Genomic DNA, 14309 nt, shown 5'->3' with positions numbered 1-14309 from the left:
GGCGTCTCTACCAAGAGACAGAAACAACTAGAAGCCAGACTTTCAGAGAGAAATTCTAAAGAGCCAGGCAACTGTGGCTGTGACCCCGTGTGAGATCAAGGGGCCTACCTGAGCTCACAGTCTGCTGGGAAGCTCAGTTTATCAGCCACCAAGGAGCCAAACACGGGCCAATGGTGAAATAACTCCTGGGAACTGGCACTTTCTCTGAAACCGGTCCTGCTTTTCCTTTCCTGAAGCTTTTCCGGTTTACCTAGGGTCCCCAGATGCCATCTCTCTCCCCATCCTCCCATAACTCCCACGGTGGGGCCTGGGGCCGCCCTGGCTGCACTCCCAGGGTGAGTCTGACAAGCAGAGCTGGGATGGGCCCTGGAGAAATGTGCTGCATGTCAGAGCCTGTGCCAGGATGAGGGGCCTGCTCCACTCCGCCAGTCACCTCCCAGCACGGGGTTCCCCCAAAGCTTCTCCCAGATACACACAAAAGGAGGGCACAACCCTGCATCTCCAACGGGGGAGGTCCTGGCGGTGCTGACACCGTGGCCGCTGACATTGCCCTTTTAAGAGCTCCCCCCACGGGGGCGGGGGCGCTGCAGGCAGGGTCTTGGCGCAGAAACCCAGCAAAGTGCGGCTTCCCATTGACCTGCCAGGCAGAAGGAAATTGGGACACCAACCTTGCGGGTTCTTAACCTCTGAGTCCCTGGGCCTGAGGGGCAGAGGTAGGGGGTCCCAGCGACCTCTGCTTCTGAGAAAGCCCCCTTTTCTGGAGGAGAAGTCCCTCTCTTTCGCTGCTCTGATTGGTTGGCTGACAAGCCCTGCGTTTTGGAGAGCGATCTGGGTTCCTCCATAGGACTCGGGTTTCCCTCCCCCTGCATAAACCTACTGTCAGAAATGGTCTGGAAGATTATTTTCCTTGAGGTGTAAATGGCTGATAACATGATGTGACCCTTCCGGGAGATTTGTTTTTTAAACCCTGAAGAAAGGGAAGAATTAAGCTCCAATTTAGAATCGCGTTTATCCTTTCCTCCTTCCATCTTGTCGCAGAGAAGAAAAAAAGATTTCTTCCTGCTCTTTCTCCCAAACCAGCCCTTGTCTGCTTCTTCCCTAGATCTCACCGCCATTCGGTAACCCTGGGTCCCTGTTCTTCAGCTAGCTCTCTCCTGCACCTCCCTTCTCCCGCCACGTCCCTCCCTTCCCCCGCCCATTCCCCTCAGTACCAACCTGCTTACATTTCCTCATCTTAAAACAGCCTTCCTGCCCTCAAATTGTGGTCCCATCTGGCTCCTTTCCCTCAAAGATAAACAAACAGTGGACACTTGTAGTTTCTGCTACCTCATCAACATTCTGGGCCCTTCTAGTCCCCACCCCCTCAGAGGGAAGGTGGAATGTTCCAGACAGAGGGAGCAGCATGAGGGAGCAGGAAGAAGGCCTGAATAGATGGAGTCAGAGAGTGAGGGGGATGTTGAGTTGAGGCCAGAGAAGTGGCAGGATAAGGAGATAGTGCCTGTCCCGAAATGCTGGTTCCCTGGGGCTCTGGCCTCTCCTTGCTCTTTCTCTGTGTGATCTCCTGCCTCTACATCCCAAATCCATGGTCTCTCATCACACATCTCTGGCTCCAGCCCTCCCATCCTCAACATACACTGAGCATCTCCACTGGGATCTCAAACCCATAAATCCAAAATCTAACTCCTTGTCTGATTCTCTACCCCTACCCTCCTCTGGGTATTCAGGTACCCAAAACACACCTGGGAGTTACCCTGGACCACCGCCTCCTCATCCCCAGCAGCCAGCCTCACACAGTCCCATTGAGTCTCTTCGTCGCTCAGATCTGCCCCCTCAGCAGCCTGTTCCTCAGCAGCAGCACAAGCACTCCTCCTCCTGGACTCCCGCTGGTCTGCCGGACCCCAGCCCCTCCTCAGTGGGACTCCTCACTGTGCTGGAGCGGTCTGCGGGGGATGCAGCCATGATCACGCCCTTCCCTGCGAAACACTTTGGACGGCTCCCTCGACTTAGGAAATAAAGTCCAGACTTCTCAGCCAGAGTCCAGACTTATCCAAATGTTGCCGCAGTTCAGATGAGCAAGCTCTTCTATTCTTCTTGTTCCCACCATGAGCTCCGAGCTCCAGCCGCACCCGCCTCCTCCCCTCTCCCAGCACTGGCCATGCATGGCACCCCTCTGTATTTGCTCATGCTGTTCCCTCTGCCGGGATGCCTTTTCCTCCTGCCTCTCTGTGGAATTCCTCCTTCCCCTTCAAGATGGCTCAGGTGCCACCTTCTTTACACAGCCTTCCCTGACTCCTCCTACCCCCCATGGAAATAGTAACGAATACAGCTCCACCACAGCATTTGTCTCTGTCCACATCGGTCTGGTTGCTCTTTGAGGCCAGAGCTGGAGTGTTGTTCAGCTGTGTACCTCACACCTCGCTTGGTGCCTGGGGCGTGGCTAGGGCCAGACAGGGCTCGCTCCTCGGCCTGCTCTGATAAACCTAACAATTAAGTTATTGCAGACATTGCTTTGGGATTTGCTGCTCACAGCTCAGCCCCAGGCTCCGTCTCTTCCCCTCTGTGCCCAAGAGACAAAAATGATCTCAGCTGGGTCTTGGATGGACTCTCCATCAGGTTGGAACGCTGGGCCCATTGAGCCACCCTCAGCAAACAACGCTGGCACTGTGGACTGGACCTATTGCTGGGTTAAGGCATCTGGTGCCATCTTTTAATGAGCCTCAAAGGAAGTCTATCTAACTTGGCTGGGACATCAGGCCTACAACTCCTGGCTGAGCTGGCTTTGGGAATACAGTTTTGTGGGGAAAGTGAATGAGTTCAGGGCTGCCCACAGAGGTGCTTAGAGACCCAACTGGCCTCCCAGATGGTGGCTCCAGGAATGGAGGGACACCTGGTCACCCCTCTATGCCATCCATCCATCTATCCATCCATTCATTCATTTAACCAAGTGCCTACTATGTGTCAGGTACCATGTTAGGTGCTAGATAGTCAAGACACGTGTTCTCCCTGCTCCTGGAGCTCACTGCTAGTGGGTAAGACAGATGTTAACCAAGTAAATTAACAAATAAATACTCTGTATAATTACAAATTGTGATACATGTCGTGAAGGAGGGGGCATTTAAGTCTGCCATATTCAACAGCTGGAAGGAAGCCAGGGTGCCCAGGACAGACTGAAGGAGGAGGAGTAAGCACAGGCTGGGCCCCTTCACACCGGGCTTTGTGGACCAAGATGAGGAAGTTGGCTTTTTTTCGAGGCACAACCGAAAAGACTGATGCAAGTTTTTCAGGAAGAAAGTGACATGCTCAGCTTCAGACTTTGCAGTATTACTCTGTGAAGGACACCACGAGGGGCTCTTTAATCAGATAAATCCAGGATGTGGCACATTCAACAGGAAAACTGTCCTGGACTCCTCAAACATTCAATATCACAAGAAAGAAGAAAGGGAGGAAGGAAGGAAGGAAGAAAGGAAGGAAGAAAACTAAAGCAATGTAAAGCATAAACTTCTGGTTTGAACATAGCAGCTATCAACGACCATGGAGGGACAGTAAGGAATCTGAATCGGGCTGGATATTAGACAACACCAGGAGTCATCGCTTGTGTCCCCAGGCGTGGCCGTGGTCCTATGGGAGCCGCACTCTGAGGGGCAGAGGGTTGACCCACCATGATGTCTGCACCTCACTTTCACTTCATTCTCCAAAAATTGTGAGAGAAAGAATAGTGTCAACAATTATTGAACCTGGGTGGAGGGTATCTGGGGATGCATTGGACCATTCTGGCAATTTTTCTGAATGGTTGACATTTTCCAAAATAAAAAAATTGGGAGAGATTTTTTAAATCTCAAAAATGTTTATTAGTAAAAAGAAAAAAAGATTACTTAGGCTGCTGAGTGGAGACAGGTTTGGAGGGGAAGCAACCACACAAAGAATCCACACAACTCTGAGTGCCCCCTCTGTGCCAGGAATGGAGTAGGGGGCCAAGAAACAACAGGGCCCACCCTCAAGGAGCACACCCTCCAGCTGCGAGGAAAAGCCGAGGGAAGCGACTGGGCACACAAGGAAGCGTGGACAGGAGTACACTCAGGTCCAGCCACCCCCAGCTACTGGCTCCTGGGCCCTTCCACCCCACCTCATCACACAGGCCTGGAGCAGCAGTGTCTGGAGCGCCACATGGCCAGGCCCTCCCCTCCCCACTCCCCTGCCCTTTATAGCAACACTGAGCCAAGAAACGGGATCAGGCGCCAGGACCTCTCCCCACCTCTCCCTCCTCCAGAGAAACCGCCCTGCCCACCCACCGAAGGTCACTGCAACCTTTCCTATCACACCTCCAAGCAGGCCATTGGTCCCAGAATTTCAGCCCATGAGGATCTGCCCATGGCAGGTTCTTCCCAGTGTGGCCCTGTCTGCCCCTCCAGTGTGCTGGGCCACAACACGCCCACCCCAACTTGGCTTCAGCTAAGGTGCCACTCATGTTTCGTTCATTCATAGTAAACTGCTTAAGAGCATGGACTCTGGAGCCAGACCGCTTGGGTTCAAATCCCAGGTCTACCATTTGCTAATTGTGTAACCTTGGAGAAGACCCTTAACCTGTAGGTTAAATGAGTTTGCTGATGAATTCCTCTTGCCAGGAGTGCCGTTCCTGATTCTTCAAGTGGCAACCGAAGTCCTACCTCCTCCAGGAGGCTCTCTGGGATTTCCTCAACTCTCATTGCTCTCTCCTCTGAATTCCTTTAGCCTTTTCTGTCTCCCTTGCTCCTGGGGCACTTCTCCATGCTACCCTGTTCAGTTGAGAGCCATGCCTTACAGCCTGGGTGAGGAAGTCCCACTAAAGCTGGGGGAGAGCCCAGGGCTGGCGGAGCAGGTCACTTTCCCTCCGCTGCCTCCACTGTAAAGTGGGAGGTTTGGCCTAGAAGAGCAGTAAATTCCCTTTGAACGGACTCCCGGATCTTGCTGCACCTTGGTTTTCTCCGACGTAGGAGGGACATCTAAAGCTTCCTTACAGCTGGAAGTTCCATGAAATAGGGAGCCCTTCCCTTAGGGGTCAAGGAGGACACCACCAGGGCAACCCTAGTGTAAGACTCGGTGATGCAAAGAAGACGTGGAAGTTTCCTTCCTGCTTTGGGGAGGTGGAAGTAGCTGAGGAGGTGAGAGTGGATTGGAGAGGTGGCTCTGTCCTGGGCCCCTGGGGGCAGGGCAGGGAGAGGATTAAGAACTATTTGCCAAATGTGCTTGGAGATGAAGGGAGGGGTTTCTGGCATCCCCCAACCTGTCTGCCCTTGGGCAGAAAGGCCACTCACCTGGAGCGGGGCTTCCTGTGCCCATGACTTCCATGGCAACCCCTGTGATGCTAGGCTCCAGAACCTCGTTCCCTGATCCAGAGCCAAGGCAGCTGCTGTCTCCCACCCAGAAAGCTTATTTTAGTACAAAGGGAGAGAGATGAATGGAGAGTGCAGTTTCTCCATGTGCTGGCTTGGGCCTTCAGCAGAAATGAGAGTCTCATTACCCAACTCCGATTCAAAGGATAATTAACAGATGGTGTAATTTCCGACCATTCTCCGCACCACATGGCTATTAGGTGAAGAGCAAAATGCCCACGCAGCCCTAGATCCTTCCAAACCATTGAGTCAAAGGCAGTCCAGAGAGGCAGAGCCTTGCGGCAGCCCTCTTAAACCACCCCTCTGTCTCTGGAGCTGCCCTTGGCCTTGCCCAGTGGAAGAAAGCTCATCTTGGATCAAAGGGGAGGGCATTCTCCTGAACCATGGGTCCTTGGCCCACTTCCTTCTCATCCCGTCCACCACCAATGCCAGGAATGTAGTCTAACCCTGATCCTTCCTGCTGTCCCCAACACCCATCTCCTTTCCTTCCCCCTGGGGAGAAAGAGAAAAGCAGATTTCTCATTTTTGGCATCATTGTGTGGTTACACAGAAGTTCCTTGAGCTTGGAGCCCCGAGGGGGATTCACAGCTCCTCTGCTGTGATCTGGAGTGACACTGCTGTGACCCACTGTGCAGTGTTGGAAGGGAGCGTCTGGTCCAGGGCTTCTCAAACTGAGTTCCTCCAGACCCTCAAGCTCCACAGGGGGCTCAGGGATCTCTTGGTTGGAGGAGGGGTGGAGATGGGGCAAAGCCCTGACCCCCACTTCAACCCAGCAGCCCTCCTTTGATCTGTTTTGTATTTGAGGCTTCTACTTTAGCCTTCATTTGAAAAAAGAATTCTACTGCTAAATAAACTTTGGAAACCCCTTGTTCAATCCCCTCATTTTACAAAAGGAAAACTGAGGCACAAGAATTGGACCAAGTTCACACTACTAGAGCGTGGTGGGGCTGAGACTAAAGCCCTGGCCTTCTCCCCAGGCCGGCTCTCATACCACCTGACCAGGCCCCTGCTGCTCACCAGCCGGCCCTGCAGCCCCTGGATGGGGGCCCTGGTTGGGGTATGAGAGAGGGAAGCCCCTTCTGAATCACCCTCCACCTCTCCTGACTGGCTCTTATTCATGGTCCAGCTTCCACGCCTGGACCTCCCCCAGGACTCCTGGAATCCCCCACATCCCTTTCAAGTGGAAGGTCCAGTCCATGACCCTGCGCTGCGAAGAGGCTCAGAGCCCTGTGCACTGGGCATGGCTGTTTACTGGTCACAAAGCTGTGGGTGGAAGGAGGGGAGTGGCAGCTGGACATTGATGGGGAAGGAGGTAGGGGGCAAGAGGTCACCTCTCCAGACCCTGTGGGGCAGGGAAAACCACTGGTCTAGGACCCAGGAAGCCTGGGTTAAAGCTTGGCTCCTCCCCTAGCCAGCCTTGTGACCCTGTATGGGTTTCCCCCTCTCTGGACCTGACAACCTGGTAATATTAGCATGTTTATACCAGCTGGCTTCTGCTCTGACACTCCCAGCTTGCTTCCCTTTGAAATGCCCAAGTGGTGTCCAAGATGAGGCTGGGGCCATTCTGCCCAGCAGATGGACTCCAAGGGACACCCTGGTTAAATGACAACCTCGCTAAGGGGTGGGAGGTGGGGCTCAGGACCTCACTGTGGTTCCCAGGGAGGTGGCATATTTTTCTTGGGTGTGGGGGAGGCTTTATACTGTTGAGCAGGGCCATTTTAGCTCAGTGTGACCTGAGACCTGTGGGAGGGGACAGCAATGAGGGCTCTTATCAGCAGCCAGCAGCCAGCCATTAGGCGTGGTGTGAGGTGGGCACTTGGCCTCTGAAAGTCCTTCAAAATGTTTTGAAAACCTCTACCCATATTTAGGGTGGTGCCACCATTATTATCATTTGCTGTCTGGCTTCTGATTGTTAATTCCTCTCTAGGCTGTGGTAGGGATCTGGCACCAGCCCAGGGCAGGCCTAGGGTGGGATTGGGATTGGAACAGGGGGGTCCGAGCAGCGGGAATCCTAGAGCATCAGTGCGAGGAAGGCGGGCGGTGGGGCCCACCTCCTTCCGTGCGGCTGGCGTCGCCACTTGAAGGCGGCGGCGGCGGCGGCGCGAGCAGGTCTATGGTAATGAGCCGCCGCCGCCGCTCTGCAGAGCTCGCCCGCCCGCCGGGGAGGCGAGGGAGCGTGGGGCTGGGCCCAGGGCCGCGGCGACAGCAGCAGCCGCGGCGGGGACGCGGGGCGCGAGCGGGCGGTGCGGGGCCGTCGGGGCGACCGGGGCCGGGCCGGGGTCCGGGTGCGCAGCTCGGCGGGCACAGGTGGGCGATCCTGCGGGGGCGGACGGGGCACTCCGGGGCTCGGGGGGCCAGCAGGGCCAGGGGCGCGCGCGGCCCGCGGGCGCAGGTGGCGAGAGCCGGCCGTGCAAGTGGAGGCGCGGCGCCAGCCCGCGGTGGCCGGGGTGACCCGGGCGCAGGCCCGGCTTGGGGAACGGTGGGAGCCCGGGCGGCTCGGAGGGCGCACTGCCGGGCCCCGCCAGGCATCAAGGCGCAGGCCCCGCGAGGCGAACGAGTGGCCTCCGGGCACCGGCGCCCCGGCCCGGGCATGAGGCGTGGCGGGGTCGGCCGGAGCCGGAGGAGGAGCCGCCGCCGCCTTTGACCAGGCCGGCTGGGAGCAGGGAGAGATGCGGAGCCTGGCGGCCCGCGCCCCCCTTTCAACGCCGCTGCCGTCGCTGCTGCTACTGCTGCTGCTGCTGCCGCCGCCACTACTGGGAGACCAGCTAGGACCCTGTCGTTCCCTGGGGTCCGGGGGACGCGGCTCCTCGGGAGCCTGTGCCCCCGTGGGCTGGCTCTGTCCAGCCTCAGCCTCGAACCTTTGGCTCTACACCAGCCGCTGCCGGGATGCGGGAACCGAGCTGACTGGCCATCTGGTGCCCCACCACGATGGTCTGAGGGTCTGGTGTCCAGAATCCGGGGCCCACATCCCCCTGCCGCCAGCCCCGGAAGGCTGTCCCTGGAGCTGCCGCCTCCTGGGCGTTGGAGGACACCTTTCCCCACAGGGCAAGCTCACCCTGCCCGACGAGCATCCGTGCTTAAAGGCCCCACGGCTGAGATGCCAGTCCTGCAAGCTGGTGCAGACCCCAGGACTCAGGACAGGGGAAAGGTCAGCAGGAGAGTCCATGGGTGGGCGTCAGAAAAGGAATGTGAATACAGCTCCCCAGTTCCAGCCCCCCAGCTACCAGGCCACAGTGCCCGAGAACCAGCCAGCAGGTACCCCTGTGGCATCCCTGCGGGCCATTGACCCAGATGAGGGCGAGGCAGGTCGGCTTGAGTACACCATGGATGCTCTTTTTGATAGCCGCTCCAACCATTTCTTCGCCCTGGACCCAATCACTGGTGCTGTAACCACGGCCGAGGAGCTGGATCGTGAGACCAAGAGCACCCATGTCTTCAGGGTCACGGCACAGGATCATGGCATGCCCCGACGCAGTGCCCTGGCCACGCTCACCATCTTGGTGACTGACACCAATGATCATGACCCTGTTTTTGAGCAGCAGGAGTACAAGGAGAGCCTCAGGGAGAACCTGGAGGTTGGCTATGAGGTGCTCACTGTCAGAGCCACGGATGGTGACGCCCCTCCCAATGCCAATATTCTGTACCGCCTGCTGGAGGGGCCTGGGGGCAGCCCCTCTGAAGTCTTTGAGATTGACCCTCGCTCTGGGGTGATCCGAACCCGTGGCCCAGTAGATCGAGAAGAAGTGGAATCCTACCAGTTGACAGTGGAGGCAAGTGACCAGGGTCGGGACCCTGGTCCACGGAGCACCACAGCCGCTGTTTTCCTGTCTGTGGAAGATGACAATGACAACGCCCCCCAGTTCAGTGAGAAGCGCTATGTGGTCCAGGTGAGGGAGGATGTGACCCCGGGGGCCCCGGTACTCCGGGTCACAGCGTCAGATCGAGACAAGGGCAGCAACGCCCTGGTGCATTACAGCATCATGAGTGGCAACGCTCGGGGACAGTTTTACCTGGATGCCCAGACTGGAGCTCTGGACGTAGTAAGCCCTCTTGACTATGAGACAACCAAGGAATACACCCTACGGGTTCGGGCACAGGATGGTGGCCGACCCCCGCTCTCTAACGTCTCTGGCCTGGTGACAGTTCAGGTCCTGGATATCAACGACAATGCTCCCATCTTCGTCAGCACCCCCTTCCAGGCTACTGTGCTGGAGAGTGTCCCCTTAGGTTACCTGGTTCTCCATGTCCAGGCCATTGATGCTGATGCGGGTGACAATGCCCGCCTGGAATACCGCCTTGCTGGGGTCAGGCATGACTTCCCTTTTACCATCAACAATGGCACAGGCTGGATCTCCGTGGCTGCTGAGCTGGACCGGGAGGAGGTTGATTTCTACAGCTTTGGGGTAGAAGCCCGAGACCATGGTACCCCAGCACTCACTGCGTCGGCCAGTGTCAGTGTGACCATTCTGGATGTCAACGACAACAACCCAACCTTTACCCAACCAGAGTACACAGTGCGGCTCAATGAGGATGCAGCTGTGGGCACCAGCGTGGTGACAGTGTCAGCTGTGGACCGTGATGCCCACAGCGTCATCACCTACCAGATCACCAGTGGCAACACCCGCAACCGCTTCTCCATCACCAGCCAGAGTGGTGGTGGGCTGGTGTCCCTCGCCCTGCCGCTGGACTACAAACTGGAGCGGCAGTATGTGCTGGCTGTCACTGCCTCTGATGGCACGCGGCAGGACACGGCACAGGTGGTGGTGAACGTCACCGATGCCAACACCCATCGTCCCGTCTTTCAGAGCTCCCACTATACAGTGAATGTTAACGAGGACCGGCCAGCAGGCACCACGGTGGTGCTGATCAGTGCCACGGATGAGGACACAGGTGAGAATGCCCGCATCACCTACTTTATGGAGGACAGTATCCCCCAGTTCCGCATCGATGCAGACACAGGGGCTGTCACCACCCAGGCTGAGCTAGACTATGAGGACCAGGTGTCCTACACCCTGGCCATCACCGCTCGGGACAATGGCATTCCCCAGAAGTCTGACACCACCTACCTGGAGATCCTGGTGAATGATGTGAATGACAATGCCCCTCAGTTCCTGCGGGACTCCTACCAGGGCAGCATCTATGAGGATGTGCCCCCCTTCACCAGCGTCCTGCAGATCTCAGCCACTGACCGTGACTCTGGCCTTAACGGCAGGGTCTTCTACACCTTCCAAGGGGGCGATGATGGAGATGGTGACTTTATCATAGAGTCCACATCAGGCATCGTGAGAACGCTGCGGAGGCTGGATCGTGAGAATGTGGCCCAGTACATCTTGCGGGCATATGCGGTGGACAAGGGGCTGCCTCCAGCCCGCACGCCCATGGAAGTGACGGTCACTGTGTTGGATGTGAACGACAATCCACCTGTCTTTGAGCAGGACGAGTTTGATGTGTTTGTGGAAGAGAACAGCCCCATTGGGCTGGCTGTGGCCCGAGTCACAGCCACTGACCCTGACGAAGGCACCAATGCCCAGATCATGTACCAGATCGTGGAGGGCAACATCCCTGAGGTCTTCCAGCTGGACATCTTCTCTGGGGAGCTGACCGCCCTGGTGGACTTGGACTATGAGGACCGGCCTGAATACATCCTGGTCATCCAGGCCACATCAGCTCCCCTGGTGAGCCGGGCTACAGTCCATGTCCGCCTGCTTGACCGCAATGACAACCCACCAGTGCTGGGCAACTTTGAGATCCTTTTCAACAACTATGTCACCAACCGCTCGAGCAGCTTCCCAGGCGGTGCCATTGGCCGCGTGCCTGCCCACGACCCTGATATCTCAGACAGCCTGACTTACAGCTTTGAGCGAGGAAATGAACTCAGCCTGGTCCTGCTCAATGCCTCCACGGGAGAGCTGAGGCTGAGCCGGGCACTGGACAACAACCGGCCTCTGGAGGCCATCATGAGCGTGCTGGTGTCAGGTAAGGAAGGGCCCAGGTGACGCTGGGGTGGGGGTGACCCTTGGAGGGCCTGGGCAGTCATCTACGGAGGAGCTACTGACCCGCCTGTCTGCCCAGTGCTTGGCACAGAGGTTGAGGGATGAGAAAGAGGTTGGGAAGGAGCCCCAGGAATCCTGGCAGCTGCTCCAGGCCCCGCCTGCCGCCCCGGGCTGGGCTGGGCTGGGCTGGGCTGCGTTGGTTGGCTGCCCCTGCCTACCGGCCTGTGACGTGGTCAGGGAAGTGTTGTGAGGCTGCCTTGACTATGGCTGCCAAGAACTGTGAAAAAAGGCACATGGAAGACTGGGGGGCCAAGAGAGCTGGGGGAGAGCTGGTATGGGTGGAGGGGACTATGGCCGGGGAGAGGCGAGCGGGCCCCCTCGGCACCCCTTCACGCCAGGCAGGGTATTCCTGTGATCTCATACAGCCTCTGACAGAGCTCAGGGCTCTGGGGGCACAGGGTTGCCGCTGCGGGGTCAAGACCCTGCAGTTGGGCCTCTTCTGGCCCCTTCTGGCTCCTGGCTGAGCCGCAGACTGGCTGAGGGGGACTTTGTCTGGTGCATTCTTTTCCCTCCAGGCAGAAAGAGCCTGGCCTGGCTCCCCGTTCAGAGCTCCTGCAGGAAGTGAGGCCAGAGCTCATTGTCTCTGTCCAAACAGACCCCACTGTCAGAGGCTGTGGTTTGGGGTTGGCTTGGGGGTGGGGCTGCAGTGAAGCCAGGGGCAGGCTGAGACCTCCTGGGCCCCGTTGCCACTCTATGGGCTGTTTCTAGGATGCCAGGCCTTCCCTGCTGGCTGTGACCAGCCCAGGCTTGGGGAATGGGGTGTGGGGACCAGGATGAGCCAGGGGACTGGTGGTGGCCTTTGAGGGCAGAGCCCCCTGATCCAGTGGGGAGAGAACAGAGTCCCAGGGCATGGGAGTCTGGCCAGGACCCAGGCTGAGCATTCCTGCTGCTTGGCCAAGCGCTCAGCCTGCAGACTCCCTGGACAGGAGGGTTGGGGGAGGAGAGTTGGGGTGGAGGCGGCATTCTGTCTTCTGTCAGCTCTGGGGAGTGCGCGGCAGCAGCAAGGAGGGAGGGGGCCAGCCCCAGGTTGGTGAGCCCTTTCTCCAAGCCTGGGAACAGCTGGGTCCCTCATGAGGGCCCCTTGTTAGCTGCACCCTGGGGTGGATAGGTCAGGGTACCCCCACTCCAGACACATCAGGGAGGTGAGGAAGAGAGGAGCCTGGCAGCTTCCACTCCCCCTCTCAAGTCTGGGCCTGGAGGGGAGTGACAAACATGGAGATGCTTTAACCCCCTCCCCACTCATGGTCCTTCCTGGACAGATGCCTCCCCTGCCCCACTCTTCAGGTAGCCATGGGAGCCAGGGCGCGTGAGCTTCTAGAGGTCACCGACAAGGGTCTGTGCCTCTTGAAACTTCAGTTTCCCCTCCAAGAGAAGGCAGTGGGAGGCTGGAATTGCTGTATCCCATGTCATTCTCTCTCCCTCCTGTCCTCCCGAACAGCCTGCCCTAGGTGAGTGTGGCAGGACACGAGGGATGGGACAGAGGAGGCCCCACCCAGCCTTCAGGCTCCTACCAGGGCAGAGCCCCAGGCTTCAGCTCCCCTAGAATAGAGGGGGAGGCCTCTGCTGGCCCTCCAGCCCTAGCCCCACCCTCTCCCCTCCGGCCTGACCCTTGGAGGCAGTCACCACGGCAACCCCAAAGTTCAGGGAGGCTGGGGTGGGGGGAATCAACTCCCACCACCCCTTTGTTTTCTTTCTCTTGTTCTTTGTCTCTTCTTTCTTTCCTGCCCCTGCCCATGGGGGCCCTCTGCACTGCCCTGTCTTCATCTCCTGTGTGGCTCTCTCTTTTCCCACTTTCTCCATTGCTGGCTCTTTTCCTGGGCCTTTGTCTTACCCTGTTTGGTCTCCGTGTTCATGCCTCTCTGACTTCCCCCTCTCTTGTGCCCTGTGGCGTCAGCTGCCCCAGCTTGGGCCGCATGGCTCTCCTGAAGCCTGAATTCTCCCTGCCTCTTTCCTACTCTGCTAGGACACGCAGGAGCTCCTGGTCATGGCCTGGTCAGCCCCCAGAGCGGCAGACCCCCTCTAGGCCTACAACCTCCACTGGCACATCTGCCAGAGGAAGACGGGCTGGGAGTCAGATTCTGCTACAGTCTGGGACCTGGCACTTTTCCAGGTGTGGCTGGCTGGGCTCTGGGCACACGTGGTGTTTCCTGGGGTCAGAACCCATCCCCACCCTATTCTATCCAGGAGGATGGCTCAGGCAAGGTACCCCCACCCCTGTTCCCACTGATGCCTTTGCACCTGAGGGGCGACCCAAGTCAGGGCAGGGAGAGGAGCAAGGAGGAAGGAGAGAGCAGGCGGTTGACTGCTGGGGATGGGGGACAATAGCAGAGGGGGCGGGTGGCCACAGATGGTGGACCAGATGGGAAGCAACAGAGACACATTGGGCGAGGGGCACAGGCGGGGCCTGGGGTGGTGGAGGGGGGACGTACGAAGCAGTGCTTGTTCCCAGGGCTGAGTGGTGGTGAGGTTTCTCTTGCTCATTGGCCTTCACTGCCCCCTCCCCTCCTTGATCAGTTAGGAGCACTGTGTGTGGACTCTGGGGCTGCTTTCTTCCTGGAAGGACTGTCACATCAGGGAATCATTGGGCAAGCGGCACCAGGTCCACAAGAGCCCAGTGCCAGCTCTGTACCTGAGTGCAGGGGCATCTGAAAGAGGGAGGAAAGTAGAGCCTGAGGTCATAAATCAGGGCAGGCTTCCTGGGGTAGGTGAGCTTAGGGCAGGTGAGAAAACCAGTAGGACAGTGGGCTGGCATCTGGGTAGACCAGGTAGGAAGGAACAGCCTGTTCAGTAGCTGCGAGACAAGAGTGGGAGGAGCAGAAGTGGGTGATGACAAGCAGGCTGAAAGCAGGTGAAAGCAGTCAGGGCCGCGGCAGTCTAAGCAACGAGG

General features: G+C 57.9%; 1 protein-coding gene across 1 annotated transcript in view; it reads left to right on the top strand.

The window, feature by feature from the left end:
* Positions 1-7754: 7754 nt before the first annotated feature.
* CELSR2 (cadherin EGF LAG seven-pass G-type receptor 2) overlaps positions 7755-14309 on the top strand; it is a 25294-nt gene continuing 18739 nt past the window's right edge. The window contains exon 1 of the mRNA XM_014780076.2: positions 7755-11345. Within this exon, the coding sequence (XP_014635562.2) occupies positions 8039-11345 (3307 nt within the window). The 5' untranslated portion in view covers positions 7755-8038. The remainder of the gene's footprint in view (positions 11346-14309) is intronic.

This window comes from Ceratotherium simum, chromosome 2, assembly GCF_057802395.1.
Source record: "Ceratotherium simum simum isolate JZ-2026a chromosome 2, ASM5780239v1, whole genome shotgun sequence".
Lineage (NCBI taxonomy): Eukaryota > Metazoa > Chordata > Mammalia > Perissodactyla > Rhinocerotidae > Ceratotherium > Ceratotherium simum.
This window is presented reverse-complemented; position numbering and strand designations above follow the sequence as displayed.